The 21,517-nt window shown below is 31.4% G+C and overlaps 1 protein-coding gene and 2 pseudogenes across 3 annotated transcripts; all 3 read left to right on the top strand.

Moving 5' to 3' along the window:
* Window positions 1–5,195: 5,195 nt before the first annotated feature.
* On the top strand, window positions 5,196–5,869 carry LOC111299049 (histone H3.2). Its single transcript, XM_022893964.2, has one exon. The coding sequence runs from the start codon at window positions 5,314–5,316 to the stop codon at window positions 5,722–5,724; it is 411 nt and encodes a 136-aa protein (XP_022749699.1). The 5' UTR covers window positions 5,196–5,313; the 3' UTR covers window positions 5,725–5,869.
* A 4,240-nt stretch (window positions 5,870–10,109) lies between these two features.
* On the top strand, window positions 10,110–13,657 carry LOC111300315 (protein NRT1/ PTR FAMILY 6.2-like; annotated as a pseudogene). The gene is made up of 5 exons (XR_016329663.1): window positions 10,110–10,248; window positions 10,372–10,474; window positions 11,870–12,414; window positions 12,540–12,879; window positions 12,976–13,657. The product of XR_016329663.1 is annotated as a protein NRT1/ PTR FAMILY 6.2-like (transcript).
* A 2,835-nt stretch (window positions 13,658–16,492) lies between these two features.
* LOC111300837 (beta-glucuronosyltransferase GlcAT14B-like) lies at window positions 16,493–20,385 on the top strand (annotated as a pseudogene). Its single transcript, XR_016330124.1, has 4 exons — window positions 16,493–16,886; window positions 17,426–17,501; window positions 17,659–17,774; window positions 19,451–20,385. The product of XR_016330124.1 is annotated as a beta-glucuronosyltransferase GlcAT14B-like (transcript).
* Window positions 20,386–21,517: the final 1,132 nt, after the last annotated feature.

The following is a 21,517-nucleotide window of genomic DNA, read 5'->3' as shown; positions in this document are numbered from 1 at the left end:
TAACGCCTCTTAAACCTAGATTCTAGTATTGTTTATCCATCGAACCATCGCACATTGTTGCAGGCCATTGTTGGCTGATGCCAAAATTCTTTCAAAATTCATCTACCAACTCTTGTTTTCTTCTTCTTTCTTTCTATCAGATTAAATTTTCCTAAAAACCTTTGGATTCTCCTAGATTTATGCCAAAACTTGTCCGTTTCAAGTTCTCGAAATGCCCTATTTTGTCAGTCAAAACCCTTAAATCTTTGAATATGTCCTTTCCCTTAGCCTACCCTTTATCTTCAACAAATTTCAAGCTACAAAACACCTTATGGCATCAAAACCCATCTTCATTAGTTTTTCTTTTTATTTTTTTTTTCTTTGCTTATGCTTGTTCTTGGATTATAGTTTTTAAAAGCTGTTTATAATGGGATTTGTTATTTTTTGTGGTCATTTTTAAGTTGAAAAAAAGAAAAAATAATGAAAATGGGTATTTTTGTTTTCGATTATTGTGGTTCGATTATTTTATTGAGCAAGTGTGGTGGTTGTTTGGTTCAAGGGGTCTAGTTAACTCGTTTATATTACTATTATTATTACTTTTATTTTGAATTATAAATATTATATCACTTGACTCGTGATAATAAACTTACTCAAAAGTATTATAATTAGTATAGTCTAAAATTTTTTGTTAGAAAAAAAAAAGAAAATTAAAGAAAATTAGTTTTTTCCATAAATTATGTGAAAAGTGCTAATAGTTGTGTAGTATATTGATAAAGTGTTAGATTTTTTGCTAAATGCTCAATATGATCTTAATTTTTGTGGGATTACTCAATTTAGGATGTGATTTTTTAATTTTAACGAATTATGATCTAATGTATTCAGAATTTAACTGTTGGATTATGGGATCCAGGGGTCTCCTTTAGAGACTCGGTATATCAATTCATTTATGTGAGGTATCCCATGGTAGATCGAATTTCAGTGTGTGACAATCCAACTTATCGAGACCCAATGGATAAGGTATCCCAAGAAGGCTTTGCGAATCCCTTTATGTTCACCTGTCGTTTAGTACGGGGCTCTGCACTACAAAAATAATAAGAAATATTAGTTGCACCTTCATTATCAGCTATAGCTTTTGGTATAGTAATAAGCGTTTGATCCTAAAAATTGGTATCAGAGCAAGGTTGTAGGTTCGAGTCCCTCAAGTGTCGTTGAAGGGGAGATTATTGGATTATGGGATCTAGTGATTTTTTTTAGGGACTCAATATGTTGGTTTATCTACATGAGGTATCCCATGATATATCGAATTTTAGTGTATGACAACCCAACCTACTGAGGCTTAATGGGTGAGGTACCTTAAAAAGGCTTTACGAAGCCCCTTATGTCAACTTGTCGATTAGTACGGGGCTCTGTGCTACCAAAAATAATAAGAAAATAGAGTTATGTCTTCATTATCAGCTATAGTTTTTGGTGTAGTGATAAACACTTGATCTTGAAAACTGGTATCAGAACCTTAAATTGATCTTTATTTTGAAATAACAAAACATTAAGCTAAATAAACTTGATTAAAATTTTGAAAAAGATTTATTTAATATATGTTCTTAAGTTTTATATTTTTATATTAAATAAATAATATGTTTTTCATAATATAAACAAACATTTCTTTGTTTTCATATTTCTCAAACTAAATCTATCTTTAAAGATTGTTTATTCAAGCTTAAATGAAAGTTGAATTGTTGTTTTTAAAGTGAACTTATTCATTTTGGATTTAATACAATTTTATAATATTAGTTTTGAGAAATAGATTAACTTAAGAAAGTTGTTTTACAAGAATAAAATTTTCCAACATTGAACTTGTTTTATTTTTTTGTTTTAATTCACAAAGTTTTAATATTTAAATTTTATATAGTTGAAAAATTCTTTGAGTCTACTTTTTAATGGATCAAACAAAATCTAAATCTAAATTTTCTAAGAAAAGATTTTTTATTTTTACTAGATATTTTGTAGTTGTCTAAAAACTACATAAATGGTAGATTTGAAAATTCACTGTAATTAGTACATAATGAATTAAGTGATGAATTTTATATAGATAGAAAGCACTTTAAGTGTAGTTTCTAAATCTTCAAATGGTTTTTGATTTAGATTTGTATAACTCAAGATATGATCAAATTAACGAGTATAGTGCAAAATAGGAAATAACCATATAGCTTTGACAGGATCGATCCCCTTAGAGAAGGGATCGATCGATTTTTTACCATAATGCATCTTTGTGCTCCAGGTTTAAGAAAGGATCAATCGTCCTATATAAGGGATCGATCACCTTCTTCATAGGATCGATCCTTTACATAAAGGAATTGATCGGGTTATGTATTTTCAAGCGTGAATTAGCTTTCAAAACATGAACCTATCAATCCTCTCATCGAATGGATTGATTGGGTAATGTTTTTCAAGTGAAAAATGGCACCAAAACTTGAACCAATCAATCCCCTCATGGAAGGGATTGATCGAATAGGTCCTGAAACAACTCTAACTGCTAGTTTATCAAGCTTCAATGGCTAGTTTATCAAGCTTCAATGGCTATTTTATTCTCCTAAGCATTCTCAAAGGCTATTTCATCAATTCTTCTATAAATTAGGTACTCCAACACACTAGGAAGATCGATGAATCAAGAAAGCAAGAGTCAACAAGCTATATTTTCATTTTCTCAAAGAATCAAGAGTTGTTAGAGCTTAAAAGTCTACATGTTTGTATTTATTGTATCCAAATTTTTGTTGTTGTTCATTCATCAAATTTTTTTATACTTCATTAGGCAAATACTTAGCTTTTGAGCGATGTTTTAAATTTACATTTTTATTAAGTAATTTTGTAATCAAGAGGTGAGGTATCCTCTTGAATTTGGAAGATTAAAAGGTTGTTACTTAGCTTAAAAAATAGAAAGTGTAAGGTTTCTATCTTAAGCCTTAGAGAGAAAAACATAAGGTTATAATTTCAATTCAATAATAGTGGATTGAAGACTTGGTATAGACAACCAAGAGAGAGGACGTTGGTGTCTTGTGGAGAAAGACCCTAATCTTTATAAATTCTTATGTTTGATTTTTCTATCACTATCTCTTTATTTTGATTATAATTTATATTTGCTTATAGTTCATCAATTTATTATTATTTACATCATATTTTGATATTGGTTTTAATTTTCATTCAATTATATTAAAATTATTTTTTTAAAAAAAATTTAAAAAAATACAATTTGCCCTCTTTTTAGATCATAATCTTACCAAAGAAACTAACATTAACAATTAATGACACTAATGGATGAAATCTAGAAGGCATTGTACATGCATTGCTAATCTCGCCAACTAGGTAATTTTTTTGCCAAATCATATGCCACATATTAAATTTCTTTCCTTTTATAATTTTTTTCTTTCTTTTTTTTTTTTATCCTTTTTCTTTCTTTTCCATTTCTTATTTTCTTTAAAAGTTAAAACACAACATTTTGCTACCTTATAATTTTTTTAATTTCATTTTCACTATCACTATTTGTCTCTACCTCACTCTTTCTCTTACTAAAAATATCATAAGAACACCATCACCAACCGCTCTTAAATCTAGATTCTAGCATTGTATGTTTAACCATTGTTCATTGTTGTTGGTCGTTGTTGGCTGATGCCAAATTCTTCCAAAATTCATCCCTAAACTCTTATTTTCCTCTTCTTTCTTTATATCATATTAAATTTCCCTAAAAACTAAACTTGGTTATTTGTTTACTCGTTTAATGTAAAATACTAATAATCCATGTCTTTTTGTCGTGTTTTACACAAAAATTATGTATCAAAGTTTGTGTTGATAAAAAATATGAAATATATTTTATTTTGTTTTGTTAAACTTATTTATGATTTTTGTTAAAACTTTAAATCCTATCATCTTAGTATCTTTTATTCATATTAATTTCATATCGTGTCACTATATTATATTTTAGATTATCAGCTCTATTAAAAATCTCTATATTCTTCTAGATTTAAGCCAAAACATGTCAACTTTAAATCCCCGAAATGTCATTTTCTGTCAGTCAAATCCTTCAATTCTCTAAATATGTTCTTTCCCTTACCCTAGCCTTTATTCTCATAAAAATTTCAAGCTCTAAAACACCTTGTGGCACCTCAAAGTAAAACCCCTTCTCATTAGTTTTCCTTTTTGTTTGTTTGTTTTTTTTTTTTGTTTATGCTTGCTCTTGGATTGTGGTTTTTAACTACTGTTTCTTATGGGATTTGTTGGTTTTTTTTTTTTTTTTGGGTCTATTTTAAGTTAAAAAATTAAAATGGGCAACTTTTTTGTTTTCAATTATGGTGATTCAATCGATTTTTTAAGTAAAGGTGATGGTTGTTTGGTTTAGGGGATTTGGTAGTAATGGCTATTAGGTTTTGTTTGCTTACTTTAAATAATTTTGGATTATGGTTGAATTGATCAGGAAATGAAAGATTTTTTAATTGATTTTGGTTCAATCAATATAAGGTGATTTGATTTAAGGTTTAAGAAATGAAGTAAGGATGAATTGTTTCAAATATGATTTTTGAGATAATTATTTATATTTTAAAGATATTTTATAAGTTAAAATAAATAAACATTTTTCACATCATAATAAAATTATACGTAATCACAATATATAATGGTTAATGTGAAAATAAAAACGTATGTATGACACCTCTTAAATTTTATTTATTGAAGTTCTTAATTGTTAAATTTTGAATAAATTAAATATTGATTTATTAAAAATAAAAAGTAAAATTCTAAATTAAACAATCCTGAAATGTTTGAAAATCAAATTAAGCATTTAGCCTTTTTTAGATTTATGATGATATAAGATATCTTCAAATAAAAAAAATAAGAAAAGTGATGGATAAATCCGATTGGCTGGTTGGCTATCCCACAGATTGTTATCCGTTGCTCGCCCGTTTACTAGATTATATCCGTCGATAATCTAGTCCATGGACGGCCTAGATCCTCTGTCACAAACCTCATCAAAAAATTAAAAGGAGCCAAAACTTGTAAAAAAAGGCCGCTTAAAAGAACGAATCTTATTGGTCACTTCTCATTGCACATAGATCAAGTTTTTAACAGCTTAACAGCCGTCGACAGCCTACCCAATCTACGGTTTAGATTCTCCCATTTAAAATCTTTCCTATGAAGCACAAAATTTTCACTTCTTCCCGCTTCTCCAAAATTCCCCCTTTATGTATCCCACAAAATCATCACCATTCTCCCATCAAAATTTTTTATTTGAATTTTCTTCAATTTCTCGCAAACCAAACACTCTTTGTTCATCACCAAATTATCCTACCGATGGCTCGTACCAAGCAAACAGCTAGGAAATCGACCGGCGGCAAGGCTCCCCGTAAGCAGCTAGCCACAAAGGCCGCTCGTAAATCAGCACCGGCAACCGGAGGAGTGAAGAAGCCTCACCGTTTCAGGCCAGGAACTGTGGCTTTGAGAGAAATCAGGAAGTACCAGAAGAGCACTGAACTGTTGATCAGGAAGCTTCCTTTCCAGAGGCTGGTGAGAGAAATCGCTCAAGATTTCAAGACGGATTTGAGGTTCCAAAGCAGTGCCGTCGCCGCTCTTCAAGAAGCTGCTGAGGCTTATCTTGTTGGACTGTTTGAAGACACTAATCTCTGTGCCATTCATGCTAAAAGGGTTACAATCATGCCCAAGGATATCCAGCTTGCTAGGAGGATTAGAGGAGAGAGGGCGTAGGTTAGTTGTTTTTAGTTGATTAATTAGTGTCTAAACTTAGAGCAGATCTAAGCTTTGGTTTCAATTTGTTGAATTTGCTTTTTGAGCAAAATGCTGATGTAATTAGGTGGAGTTTTAATGGATGCTTTATATTTTTGTTGGTTAACATTGGCCTTTGTGTTGCTTTGCTCTGATTAATATGGTTCTGTCTTTGGACAACATGCTGTATGATAGAGAGCTTGTGGCTATGATTGGCACAAACAAGACCATCGTCGGCAGAAAATTAATGCTTGACATGTACAACAGCCTAAGCAAGAAATAATTGCTGCCACTAAATTATGTCTCATGGAATCGGAGGTGCATCTAAATTGTAACACGAGGCTAGCTTATGCATTCCAGAGAGATGCCATAGATGAAAGAAGGTGAAGAAAATAAAAGAAAAGCAACTTCCTGGAGGTTTTTTGCTACTGTTGATGGGAAAAATGCAATGGAAGGCCTGATCCAACAGATAATACTATTGAATCTTTGCAACAGAACATTGAAATCAATTTAAAGTTCCACTATCAGTCTATCATGTACATGCAGTTGATATCTTACCTACACATCCTATGGCAGATATGCATGCCAGAAATCTACCTGAACATTGAAGGTCAAAGAGGGGATGGGAAGGAGGAGAAAATTAAAGAAAGACCTACTTTGATTGGAATTGAAATATATATTAGTAATAGATTATTAAGTTTTGCGATTAAAATGTAATACAGTTATATTATTTGAAGTAAATTTCAAAATAATATAAAGTTTTTTTTAATTATTTTAAAATTTTTCAATAAATTGATATAATTTATTAAATAAAATTTATATTTTTAATTTAACTAATGATATATTTTTTATATATCTAAATACAAATCATATAAAAATATAAAATCGTTTTATAAAATTTTATTAACTAATATTATTTTCGGTGATTAAGTAATCTTTCTTATTTGGTTTTTTAGTTTTTTACAAAATTAAATAAATTTATCATTTATTTATTTAAAAAAAAAGTAAAAGGAAATTGAGCAAACTATAGTTCAATAAGTATAATCTCATATACCTTATTAGATTAAGTATTGTTTTTATACATATTATATAAATCATTTAAAATATTCGTTAAATCATAATGTCAAAATATTTTAAAAATAATCATTATGTCAAAAATTTCGTAAATCATAAATCAATATAAAAAATATTAATTCATCAATTATGAATCATAAATCATAATTAAATACATATTTCATACAAATCATGGATCAATATTTAAAATTATCATAAATTATCATAATTATAAATCATCATTATCATTTGTTTATCGTTAACTACGATTACTATTATAATGTGTGACATTGGCTATATCGATAATTTAATACTCATAATCATTGCTAACTATTATAACCCGCTAATTAGGACTTTACGCTAATTACTATAACTAGTTAGTCAAGATCGTAGAACTAGTTCTGGTGTCGATCTCATTTTTCAAGGATGTAAAACCATAGTTATCATAAAATTGTTCGTTAAATATGAATCATTTTCTCATTTCATTCATAAGCATGATCCATTATTTATATAGCAAAAACATAAAATAATTATATGCTTAGTCCTGTTTTCATATATAAAAAATAATGAAATAAAACATTTACTCGTTTAGAAACATACATATATATATATAGGTTCGAAAACAAACAAAGTATGTAAGATTCTATTTACCTCTTTTCAATTCCAATACTTAATTTTTTTTTTCAAAATAATTAATGGCTTATTCAAGATAATTTCAACATAATAGAAATTAATCAACTTATTTGAAATCATTTATACCAAAACAACTAAGTTAAACAAGAATTAACTTAAATAACTAATTCTGATAGCCTACGCTATTTCACTAAAATGACTATATCTCAAGATATCTAACTAGGAATTAAAATCTTTTTAATGCATTAGAATTAGATTCGATAAACTTTCTAACCATACATGACATACCTCGTAATTCCTTGTAGATTAATTATAATAATTTTTGCAATCCATGTTATATGTTGCTACCAAATAACATGTATACCTTATAATAAAAATTATACATTTATTCATAGGAAATTCCAAATTCAATTCCGCTTGTTTTGTTGGAAAGTAAACTAAATAAGCTTTCCAAACATATAGGCTTAATCTGTAATTTCTTGTATAAAAATTAAGACAATTTTCGTTATTCAACCCTAATACTGTTGCCTTACAACTTATATATCTTTAAATAAAAATTAGACAACTCTTTATCGAAAACTCGAATTCAACTTCTGTTTCTTTAATTAGAAAGTAAATTCAACTTGCTTTCCAACAATATAAAATGATCATATCAATAACCTATCAATTAATATAAAATTCTATTTTGATTTACTATTATAGATCATAACATCTTATCTAAAAATAAAATTTCTTATTCAATCTTTAAAAATTAAAATTTCTGCTTTAAGCCTTTAAACTCTATTCGTTAATCATCAATAAATCTTAAGAATATGAAATAAATAAATTCCAATAATTTACCCAAATAAATCATAAAGATTAATGAAAGATTTTATAATTTTCTTGGTTTTTTTTTTTAAACTTTAACTCCATGTAATAACAATCAACATGATATTTTTTCTTAAATAAAAAGAGGTCATGTACTTATCTTTATGAGATTAACTTGATTGTAGCCTTTGATTTTGAATCTCTAACTTAATTTTTCATGCTTTCTAATCTTAAAAAAGATGAAAAAGAAGAACTCTCATTTTCTTTTTGTTTTACAATAACTAGGTTTTTTTTTATTTAATACCTCAACAATTTTTTTTATTAATTAACCTCTTAATAAATTAATAAACTTTAATATTAGTCTAACTCAATTATCATTTGGACTAGGATATTACATAGATACTCGTTAACAACTCAAAACTGTCCTGACAAAGAAAATAGTAATGATCTTTATTGAAAATCCTTTGGTAGAGACTAATAGATCTTTTATCATTTTTCACAACAAACATAAATGAGAACCACTCATTTGCTACAATTTATTACCATAGTATAGTACCACTAAAAATATTCCCAAAGTGACATCCTCGTTATTACATTAACAATATGGAGAAGCCTTGCAGATGGAGGTGGTTGTGGATTCTGTGGCATATGCCTGATAGAAGTTAAAAGTGATTAAAGAAATCCTTGAATTGATAGTGGAAGGGAAGGGAGAGAAAAAGAATAACGGTCCCATGGGTGGTATTGTCTGGTTGTGGGTCACATTTGGACCTAACGTAATTTTGTGAAGTGGGAAACTCTCTTTTTTCATGAACCATGTGGCGGCAATTGCTGGCGGCTTTATTCTTGTCAACTTGGATGAGTCCACAATAATGTCTTCATATAGTGGTAGGACTGACAGCATACTACCATGTTGATTGAGAGCCGAGTGAGTGATTTGTCTGACCTGTTCATCCCATTTGATTGACTTGTAAGGCAAGGTATATGTGATTTTGTATATAACCTTGCCTTACATTACGGACAAAATCAAACCATACATACAAGACAGCACATGGTCTTCATATTACCAATAATTAAACTGATTAGAAGAAACTCAATTAGCCTTTACCAAAGGAATTTTCTGGGGTCTACCATATTTATATTCCTAGCAACTATATTCTTGATTGATATATATGAGATCCTTTTCTTTCATTAAAATTGACAGTTAAAAAAGCAAAAAGAACTACCACTTTGCTGTGTAAATGAAAATATTCTTTTATGCACTATTGCAACATTCTTTTCATGTCAAAAGAGGTCACACTGTATTTCAGTGTTAAAACCTTTTTCAACCCAATTCTCTTTTGTCTCTAATTTGAGGGAAACGTTTACTTTCTTCTTTCCTGTTTTGTCTCTTTTGTTAACATTATTGTAATTTTTTTTTCATGTTGAAAAAGGGTCAAAATTTATTTTTTGTGAAACGTTTTAAGTCACTGGTTTCTGGCTTTCATAAACAAAAATTAAGAGGTGGGGGAGCCTTTTTGGCTTGTGGGGCATCAAAGGCACTAAAATAAAGCCAATGTTGGGTGCTGTGGTTTACAACCTTCACAAACGTCCAATCTATCCTACCATAAAGAAGAGGTGAGATTCAAGGTGATATATTGGTTTTGTATGTTCCAATTTCCAGTTTTTCCTCCTAACCATCCTCAATCACCATCACTTTTTAAAATTTCCATTGCTTAGAAAAAGCATTGGTTTTAATCAATGATAAACCTCTCACTGAAAAATGCCATAAACCTAATATCTAGCCTTTATATCGAGAACAAGATCAATGATCTGTCTCAATTATTTAGTTGAGAGCTACTTTAACTTCAACATTATTTGTTATAGACTCCTTGCCTATAAAAGGGGAAGCTAGTTTCGAGACATCCAAGTTGAGAGTTGAAGCTCTTGTAGAAGACAAAGGCATTCTTACACCTTCTCTCCGTCTTTCTTTTGCAGCATTGTTGTGCTCTTTTTCCAGTTGAATTTCAGAAAATGGTCAGTCTAAGTTTCCATGGCACTAAGAGATATTCTATTCTATCCATGGCTGTTAAAGCCATTTTCTTTCTATGTTATTAACATGATGAAATTCTCTGAAATATTTTTTTTCATGGCTCTCAGGAAGGGAAGATGATTTGGACAGTGACGGATGCAGTGGACTACAAGGGTTTCCCTGCTGACAGGTCAAAAACTGGTGGTTGGATTCCTGCTGCCCTCCTTCTAGGTATGTATGTTACATCATCCACCATGAATTTCTTTCAACATCATTTCTTAAGTTGGCTTGGTTTGAATAATTGAATATTTTTATAAATTTTAAATCATGCAAAAGGAAAAGAATTGACAGGTCTTGACTAGATCCAGAGTTATGATCTTTACTTATAAGATCATGCTAAGAGCTTTACCCCTTTTTCTCTTTGCTGTTTTTACTGGACAAGCATTTAACAGTCCATGTGACATCATATATTATCATCTAGAACAAGTAAAAAATTGCACTTAAATGAGAATACCTTTTGTAAAAAAATGCGAAGAAGGTAGGAGAAAGGGGATGGTGATATTATATGATACTCCATCAGAGTAACAAGCAGTTAGTTCATGTAAAGGGGATAGGGCCTTCAAGCCTGAATTAAATGTTCAACTAGGAAATTAAACAGAAAGTTTATTAACAGATTCACCACTAATACATCACACCCTTTGCACAAGTCAAAAGAAAAAACATTTTGCGAGTGGTCAAACCTGATTCTTATTTTATTTCCCTTGATTCACTTTTATTTATGAGTTGAGTAGAGGAGAAGGGAGATGAAGGAGGACAAACTACATGGGACCCATTAGAACTCCAATCCATATGTATACTTCTAATGATGGTAAAATTCATGTCATTTTCTGTTCGGAGTTTGATGGGATAGGGGAGATATTCTGGCTGGGCCATTCATGTATGTAAGTTCTGAATTATGGAGATATTCTCAAGCCAATCTGCTTTCCACCATAATGCTTTATGGTATTATTCAACTCCACTTTAATTTTCTGAGGGTTTCTGATATAAAACTTTTTAATCATTGTCCCCCACCAGAAATGCTGGTAAAAAATTTTCTTTTGTTTATGAGTTCTCACAGCAGGACTAGAACAAGATGAAATTGGAAAAGTGATGGCTTTTTTATAAACAAAACTTTTTTTTTAATTTATTAAGAAGAGAAAAAAAAAGATAAATAACTACTATCTGGCAAACAATTATATATGATGATTTGTAGAAATCATTTCATAGGGATTGAGATATGTGAGAGGCTTTCAACAATGGGAATTGCAGTTAACCTTGTGACATACTTGGTTGGCACAATGCATTTGCCAAGTTCAACTTCAGCCAACGTTGTAACAGATTTCATGGGCACATCTTTTCTCTTGTGTTTGCTTGGAGGCTTTCTTGCTGATTCATTCCTTGGCAGATACAAGACAATTGCCATATTTGCCATTATACAAGCAATGGTGGATGTTTAAATAGTTCCCTTCTTACAAGATTAAAGAAAAAAACTAGAAATAAAAGAAAGAGTTGAAGTTTTTGGTTAAAAAATGTTTATTTCAATCTTATCCTTTTCAGTTTTTGATTGTGGTGATCATGGTGATTTAGGGACTGGCACATTGGCAATAGCTACAAAACTGCCACAGCTACGCCCACCACCATGCCATGCATCAGCTTCCCATACATGCCAACCAGCCAATGTATTTCAGAGGGGTATTTTATACATGGCTCTATATCTATTTGCACTTGGCACTGGTGGCCTAAAATCAAGTCTCAGGATTTGGAACTAATCAATTTGACGAGAAAGATACAAAGGAGAAAGCCCAAATGTCCTATTTTTTCAACAGGTTCTTCTTCATCATTAGTATTGGAACCCTGATGGCGGTCACAGTGCTTGTCTACCTCCAAGATGAAGTTGGTCGAAGCTGGGCTTATGGAATTTGCTCTGTGTCCATGTTTGTAGCCATCTTGATATTTTTATCAGGGACTAAAAGATACAGATACAAGAAAAGCTTGGGAAGTCCAATAGTTCAGATTTTCCAAGTTATCGTAGCTGCAATAAATAAGAGGAAGATGGAACTCCCTTACAATGTTGAATTATTATACGAGGATTCTCCTGAGGCTAGAAGAATTCGTCACACAGATCAATTCCAGTGAGTTTCCTGTCTACTCAGTTCTTCAGTAATTGCATGGGAATAAAGATACTTTTTCATTTTCTTTCTTTTTCTGCTATCATTCATTCATTTTTGCTCAATGTTTTTTCTCATCTTATTCCTAGATTCTTGGACAAGGCTGCTATTGTTGCGGAAGGAGAATTTGAAAGAAATGTTGTTTCAGCTCCAAACCCCTGGAAACTTCGCCCAGTCACGAGGGTGGAGGAAGTGAAAATGATGGTGGGGCTTCTGCCAATTTGGCCAAAACCATCATATTTTGGACCACTTATGCACAGATGATCACCTTTTCAGTGGAGCAAGCCTCTACCATGGAAAGATCAATTGGAGGTTTCCAGATCCCTGCAGGTTCCCTCACCGTCTTCTTTGTGGCAGCTATATTGATCACCCTGGCTGTATATGACCGTCTCATTATGCCATTTTGGAAGAAATGGAAAGGAAAACCAGGTATGTTATAAGAAAATAAATAAGTGACACAAAATTATGCTATAATCATTGATAATTGTTTCAATAAATTTACCAATTTTCATTTTTTGGCAACAGGTTTTACCAACCTACAGAGAATAGCCATCGGCCTAGTCCTGTCAACTTTTGGAATGGCAGCTGCAGCAGTAGTCGAGAAGAAAAGACTGGCAGAAGCTGGAGCTGCGGCTGCCACCACAGCAACCCTCCCCATAAGCGTGTTCTTACTGATTCCGCAATTCTTCCTGGTGGGTGCTGGTGAGGCCTTCATATACACAGGCCAGCTTGATTTCTTCATCACTAAGTCTCCCAAAGGAATGAAAACTATGAGCACTGGTCTCTTCCTCACAACTCTATCACTTGGTTTCTTCGTCAGCTGTTTCTTGGTATCAGTAGCGAAAAGGGTGACAGGAAGTAATAATGGGCAAGGATGGCTGGGTAATAATATAAACCATGGGAGACTCGACTGCTTCTATGGACTTCTAGCTGTTCTAGGCATCATAAATTTTGCAGTCTATCTTGTTTGCGCGGTGTGGTACAAGCCACGGAAACCAAAGCCTGCTATACAGATGGAGACCATTGTTAATGGCTCCTCTGCTGAGGATAAGTGCAAGGTTTCTTTAGGATTTCACATCATAGGTGCTCTTCTAGCTTTTTTCGCCTTTGTGCATTAAGAATTGGTTTGGGTTTGGTTTCCTTTCTCTTTTGTCTTTCACAATCAATATAGAAGCAAGATTTCAGTCCGCATGAATGATTTTTTTCTCCTTTCTTTTGCTCATGTAAACCAACAATCAACATCCTTCACCCATGGCTTCTCAATAGTTTTTCTGTCATGTGCAAACTTTTCACGCCTTCTAAAAATTTGTTTCAATTGGATCAAGGTGTAATCAATTCAGTTTGAGTCTATACAGTATTAGACTTGAATTTAAATTCGATTCAAAATTAAAGATTTGAAATTTAATTCAAATTCGATTAAATTTTATATTTTTAATTAAAACTTGATTTAAGATATAAATTGAGTTATTCGAACTCGTTTTATTATATTCAATTACAATATAAAAATAAATTTAATTATTATATTCGATAAAAACTTTAATTATTTAAACTTAACTTGAACTCGAGTTTAATATTTTTTATTAATTAAAATAATAAAAATATATTTAAGTATAAAAGTTCGATTAGACTTACGAACTGTTCAAATTGGTTAAAAAAAATATTCGAACTCGATTAGATTGATAGATCGAGTTACTTGGGCTTAAATTCAACTCGATAATAACCGAACTAAATTCAAGTTTTATTTGAATTGAATTTGAATAACTTACGACTAGTAATGTATCATTTACACTCTTAACTAGAATAAATTATTCAAAAATGTAAATTAAAAGACACTTTTAAAAGTTTATAAAAAAGTTAGTAAGGATTAAATTAGATTTTTTTTTTAATTTTTAAAATTATCATGATTTGAATTTTTATCATTGAAATTCAAAGTTTAATATTTATTATTATTCAATAAAATTATTAAATATTAAATAAAGTTTAATGAGAAGAAATTGAAAATATTTTTTGAAACATATATATAGATAAACGAATTTTTATGCTGATTTTTTAATTAACTTGGTTTAAGACAAAGAATTTGAAATTCAGTGGCTTCGTTTTTTTTTAATGATTTACTTAAATTTTTACAAGATAATCTTACATCTAAACCGCAAGCTTATGGAATCCAAAACAAAGTGTTCCTATCTTTGGACATTGATTGTATTGGAACTATATATGATTGTGAATCTGCTCTTAGAATCTCCGCCCAAGATTTTACGCTTTCATTCCACAATGTTTCGTCTTTAATGAAGCAGGTACGACACTCAAGAGGCCGGCCGCCGGTGCTCATTCACATTTGCATACTTTGTTTGCGAGTTTCAAAGAGAAATTTGCTGTCGGAGAAACAAAGTAAGTAAAGAATTTGCAGCAATTTGAAGCCATCCATGAATCGTGCAAGGGCTGCAGTGGCAGCATTCATCGGTGGACATTAAAATGACCATCCAGCTTGTAATAATTTTGCTTAATGGTTTTCAACTTTTTTCCCCCACTGATTAAATTCTCGTCGCATCTCATTAATTTAAAGTGGAGAAAAAGAAGCACAGCATTCAAATCTTGTGCCACCGCAACCTATCACTCTGCCAATTACACTTCCCCTTTCCTCCCACGCGCTTTCTTTTTCATTACTGTATGCGTCACTACATTTTTTCATTAATTTTTGAATTAAAGAAAAAATTACAATTAATTTGAATTAATATGATAAGATATGGTAGATGAATTTTTATTATTTTGATTTAATAAAGGTATAACTTTTTCAATCAAGATTCGATAAGAGGTCAGAGATTTTTTTCTTAAATCGAAATATCAATATTTTTTTGGTAAAAAAATTTTAAGATTGATAGATTGTTTAATCTTTAAGTCAATATAAGATAAGTGATCACAATCTAAGATAGGTGAGCGTAGATCGTACATTCGAGATAATTCTAACAAGCGACTATCGATTAAATTTGAACTCAAAACTTTTTTATAAAAAAAGATGAATCTTAACCAATTGAACTATTTTTTTATTAAGGAAATATCAATCTCAATTAGAAAAAATATATAAATATATTTTTTATTATTTATTTAATTATATATATTATATTAATTATTATTTAATATTTTAATTAAAAGGTTAACTTAATAAAATATTACATTTATATGTAATTTATATTAAAAGTAATATTTTTATAAATATTACATTAAATTAAAATTATTAATTAATTTCAAATTTAAAATATAAAATATATATATGTTAAATCAAAGTAGCTAAGTGACGAAGCATGTTGGATATATTACATGATCATAGCATATTTTTATCCTTTCAACTCTTCGCATCATCATCTCCGTAACCTCCACTTCCTTTTTTTTTGTTAGGCTACGTTCACGTATAAAAAAAAAATTCATTAGTTATAAAAAATTATAAATATGTATAAAAATATATTAATCATTCAATAATTAATATTTATAGATATTTTAAATTTTTTTTAATCTTATGAGATATTTTTCATTCAAACAAACACATACTCACATATACCTTTTTAACACAACTAAATACATATTTATATGCACTTATATATTATACTTATATGGACCTTCTTAATCTCTTTTAATTCATTCATAAATAAACATACACACCATTTCAATCTCTTTTAGTCTACTTATAACAAAAATACACATCTATAAGATATAAGCCTTAGTATTCCTATGAGCTATCTATCTTATAAAATTTTATAACTTTTTTACATTTTTTTCTTATACTTAATCTTGTATAGACTTCACTTATTTCTAATTATACGAACTTGCATATTAAAAATCTATTTTCTTTTAAATTTTTTTTTTACAAGTTAAATTTACCTATTAAAAATTTTTTTTCTCTTAGAATTATTTTTTTACAAGTTTTCTTGTCCATTAAATAATATCTAACAAATCTCAAATAAATCTCTAACAAATTTTAAACAAATTTTTTATGAGATTTAAATCATCATTCATAATATTTTTTATTACATCCGTACGCGAGAACTAAAACCCAACTTCCACAGATCGTGGAATCCATGCTCCACGTGGCGCCCGAGTTCCCAAACTGCCTTATCTCATATCTGGCTCGGCTAGCGATGGGGAGAGCTTAAAGAAAACGTTGAAAGCTTTTTATCATCCCAGGAACCAATATGCTGTGCATTTGGATTTGGAGGCTTCTGCCGAGGAGTGGTTGGAGGTGGCAAAGTTTGTGAGAAGTGAGCCGCTTTTTAAGAAAGTTGGGAATGTCAGGATGGTTACTAGAGCCAATCTGGTGACTTATAGAGGCCCTATTATGGTTACCAATACCCTTCATGCTGCTGCCATTTTGTTTAAGGAAGGTGGTGACTGGGATTAGTTCATCAACTTGAGTGCTTCTGATTACCCTTTGGTTACTCAAGATGGTATGTTGAAGATGGGTGATATTTGCTTTTTAGATTTGATGTTAATCCTTTTATTCAGCAATTCATTGGTTTTGGTTGGTGTTATTTCTGGTTTTGAGCTGAGAAATAGAGGATTGCAAAGTTACTAATTTTGCAGTTTTCTGGGTTTTATTTGGTTGATTCTAAAATCTTGGATAATTTTATTCGACCTGCTTTATATTTATTGCTGAATTGTTGTTAATTTTGAGTTATGTTCAATGTATATGCATGCATTTAGCTGACTACATTAGCTGCAATAAGAATTAGATTTCTGACTCTCCAATTACAAATGACTATTTATAAGACACTCTTTTTAGTATCTAATTATAATTAATCATTAGTGATTAACAACCACCTATTCATGGCTTTTAACTTTTCACTCTTCCTCCATTTTGCCCTGAAACTTTATTCTTGTTTCTGGTCCTTGGAATATTATTTCTGATTACGAGTACTAGTTTTGCTGTTGCTGCATTGGTTTCTCGGTGCCTTCAATTTGTATGTTTTCTTTTTTTGTGTGACAGATCTGCTTCACACGTTATCAACTATCCCAAGAGACCTTAATTTTATCGAGCATAACAGTGACATTGGATGGAAGGAGTAGGTGGTTCATCCTTTAGGCTTTTGTTAGTATCTGTTTCAACATTTATTTATCTTCGTGGGTCTAAGAGATATCAATTTAAAGGTAGCAGTACATTGCAAGTCTTCATGCTTGTATGTGAATCTGCTTAAGGAATGTCTTTTTGCTCAATTCCAGGTATCAAAGAGCGAAGCCTGTTATAATTGATCCAGGGCTTTATAGCCGGCAAAAATCAGATGTATTTTGGGTTGCAGAGAAAAGGAGTGTGCCAACCGCTTATAGGCTGTTTACAGGTGAGATTTTTCATTTCTCTGCTTCTTTATGTAGTTTATAAAAATAGTTATTACTGTTCAGTTGGAGATTGCTTAGGGAGGGACGGTGAAGTTTGTTTTGATGAGATTAAAAATAACAGTGAAAGTAAAATTAATTATTGTAGTGACGAAATTAAAATTAATAATAAAATATGTATTTGGATATAAAAATAACGGTGACGATGAGATGAATTTTAATAAAAAAAATTATTAAAAATTGTGATTACAAATTATATGTAATTAAAATGTTACATTACTTAATATTTATAAAATTAATAAATAATTAAAAAAATTTTAAAAATTTTAAAATCAAATAATTGTTTTGTTAATAAATAATTAAAAATTATTTATTAATTTATTATATAATAAATTAATTAATTAATTTATTGTATAATAATGAAATTTATTTTTATATTAAATTAACAAAAATTACTTTATACTTTTTAAATAAAAAAGAAAAAAAAAGTTAAAAGTTGTTAGAAGTTCAAGGAGAAAAATGGAAAAAAAAAATTTAAAGAAATTGGAACGGTGGTGAACTGGAGGTACAGACTCTAGTGGGCAATCGGTCAAAAATAAAATGCACTGTAATACCGTTTGGATTTCAAAGTCACGTTTGGCACTTCTTTTCATAATAAATGCACCGCACCGAATGCATTCCAAACGAAGCCTTAGTCTGCTTTTGCTTGTATATATTCCTTGAAAAGAATATTTGTGCAATATATGATCTTTTTCATGCAAAAAATGCTGATGCAAATTGTGAAGGTCTATCTCTCAATAATAAATGGCAGAAAAAGAAAGACAGGAAAGTCAAGATGCCATTATTTGTAGAACCTGATTGTGGTTGAGGTATTCAGTCACTCACTCACCCTGGTTTTGTGCACTGCTATGATGCATCGAATATATAATATTATTTTAGTTGAAGAATTAGATAAGATTATGGACAACTTACTCTATCATTTGGAATGTTTTGCTTTTTGAATTTTATAGGTTACTAAATGAAGACATTCCAGTGCATCTATTAACTCTATTGTTGATATGTTATTTTTACCCCTCTTGAAATTCTACTTTTAAACACACCATAATTTGTTAATTATCATTTCATGTAAATCACATCTTGTTGTCTAGGGAACTTTTCTCTTGCCCTGCCTCTTTTTCAGGTAAGCCCTTTTTAGTACTTAGTTGAATATCATGATCTATTAGGTGACCAAGTATCTTAGCATCCTCTCACTCAAAAGAAACCATTCTTACTATAAGTCTTTTGGCCTAACTTATAACAATTAGTAGGAAAGTCGTTAAGAACTCCGAGATAAACATTTAATCTAAGTTTCAGCCAGATAGACGAGGTTTCATGGAGTCCCAGAATTGGACATTCCAATTTTGTAAGCATTTCCCTGCCTTTCAGCTAAGATGAAAGTTGCCCTCCACTGCTTATGTTTAGCATAGGCGTCACATTGACTTCCAGTAAGGGATCGCCTTTAAAATGATAAAAAGAGGCCGGCAGCCTATCCATGGCCCCCGCCACCCTCTTTCTTCTTCTCCTTTCATCCCGCATGCCACTGTTCTGGATTGATTGATAAGTTTTGTGAAGTTGAAACTTGAAGCATATTTTAGGATACACTTGTAGGCATCTGATTGTAGATTCTGCTCAAATTCATCAGGTTTTGCTTGGATGATGCTCTCTCGTCCTTTAATCGAGTATTGTTTATGGGGTTGGGACAACGTCCAAGGATAGTTCTCATGTACTATGCAAACTTTCTGTCTTCCCCTAAAGGGTACTTCCATACTGTTATCTGCAACGCCAATGAGTTTCGAAGCACCACTTTAAATCATGACCTCCATTTCATATCTTGGGACAACCCTCCAAAACAACATCTACATTTCCTTACTGTAAATGACTACCAAAGGATGGTCGAAAGTAGAGCTCCCTTTGCAAGGAAATTTGGCAAGAATGAACCAGTTCTTGACAAGATTGATTCTGAGCTTTTGGGCTGCGATGCTGACGGATTTGTGCCGGGGCGGATGGTTCAATAGTGAAGGAAATTCCAACATAACTCTACTGCATTATGTCAGAACAAATAATACCACAGAGCTTAGGCCAGCTCCTGGTGCTGAGAAACTCAAACATCTCATCAGTAGTCTGCTATCAGCCGAAGATTTTCATGCAAAGCAGTGTAGTCGACACTGTTAGTCCAAGAAACAAGCCTTCTAGTAACTGGACAGATGAATACTCTGTTGAATTAATAACGGAAAATGCTGATGGGTCAGCTGGGAGGCATAGGAAACTAAAAGGGGATGGAAAATACTCTCCGTCCAGATTATATGCTATACGATTAATACAACATTTTGGTAGGTTGATTAGTAATGTGTAGTTCAATGTATTATGTATTGGTTTAGATAATACTGCTTTTTGATCTGTCTATCTTTTTGATGCATTATGCACTATGCATCTTGTATCTTCTTTCAGAGCATATTCAAAAGACAAAATGGTGATGCATTCAAACATTAGAACCATGGGCAGAAAGAGTAATGAGATAAAGTGCCCTAATTATAACTTTATGTAGAAAGATCAACCCTAAAAGGATAATGGTAGTTTTCTACATTAATTCTCTCTTTGCAAGAATGGTGCTTAAATGTATTAGCTATGGCTATACAGAATACAGAAAACTATTTCTTCTCTAATTTTGACTTGTTGAAAGCTTAAAACCATCGTTTAAATAAGCAGCATCGTTAAGACCGCACAATGTGTTAAAAGAAGTGAAAAGAAAAGTGGCTCCATGTTTCAAATGCTTAGTTAATGTGAAAGATAACCAGATGTTTTGTTTTTCTATAGATCTGCAGGTTAGTTGTCTGTATTTCTGTCATCATATGATGCACTAGACATAAAAAAACCATCAAGGTTCATTCTTTCTAGCGTTTAATGATCGTTGCCAATCTTCCAGACACCAAAAAAAAAAAAAAAACACAACTTATATGAAATTGGGGTAAAGACCATTTCTCGAGTCATAAGGCAATTTGATTAAGATGTGAATCAAGTCAAGCAAGATATTAGAGCTCTCCATACGTTAGCATCTCCACCTCTCAACGCTCCCATCTTCTCCTCTATAAACTTATAAGCTTTCTCCTATATACCATACCTGCACTGGCCAAAAGATCAACAACACATGAAATATGCTCAAGCTGAGGTTCAACCCAATAGACGCTACTCATCATTGTTCAAACAATTGTAACCCCTCCAACCATCTTCGCATGTGTACATCCAGTGAGGATAACAACAAATATGGTCTCTGTAGGTTGAATACCACTCGTTAACATTTGATCAAATCCTGATATCATAGCATTTCGTGCTCCAGCACCCTTGCTTCGGATACCCTCAAACACTGTTAAAGCTGATTCCAAATAACCACACTTCGCATACGTATCAACCCAATGCAGTGGCCAAGATAGTGTTCCCTTCAAGGTCATAGCGCTTAGCATTGGAATGAATCCAAAGGCCTTGCATTGCAGCACCAGGATGAGCACAAGCAGTGAGAAAAATAACAACGATAGAGAGAGTAGGCTTAGTGCCCACTTCTTGCATTCTCCTAAACAAAGAAATCACTAACCCGGAAATGAGTTGCCATTATTGCACTCCTCGAAACCGTGTTTATCTCGTGCGTGTATTCAGGCTCCATTAGGAAGCTGACATAAATAAAACACGCACCCTGAGAGCATTCGCATTGCTCTCC

This window comes from Durio zibethinus, chromosome 18 (genome assembly GCF_047325235.1).
Source record: "Durio zibethinus cultivar Kanyao isolate XHJ-2024 chromosome 18, ASM4732523v1, whole genome shotgun sequence".
Lineage (NCBI taxonomy): Eukaryota > Viridiplantae > Streptophyta > Magnoliopsida > Malvales > Malvaceae > Durio > Durio zibethinus.
Note: the sequence above shows the minus strand (reverse complement) of the source record. Positions and strands in the feature narration are given on the sequence as shown.

Coding starts and splice junctions, on each gene's coding strand:
- LOC111299049 (XM_022893964.2), top strand. CDS start 5,314: ATGGCTCGTACCAAGCAAACAGCTAGGAAATCGACCGGCGGCAAGGCT.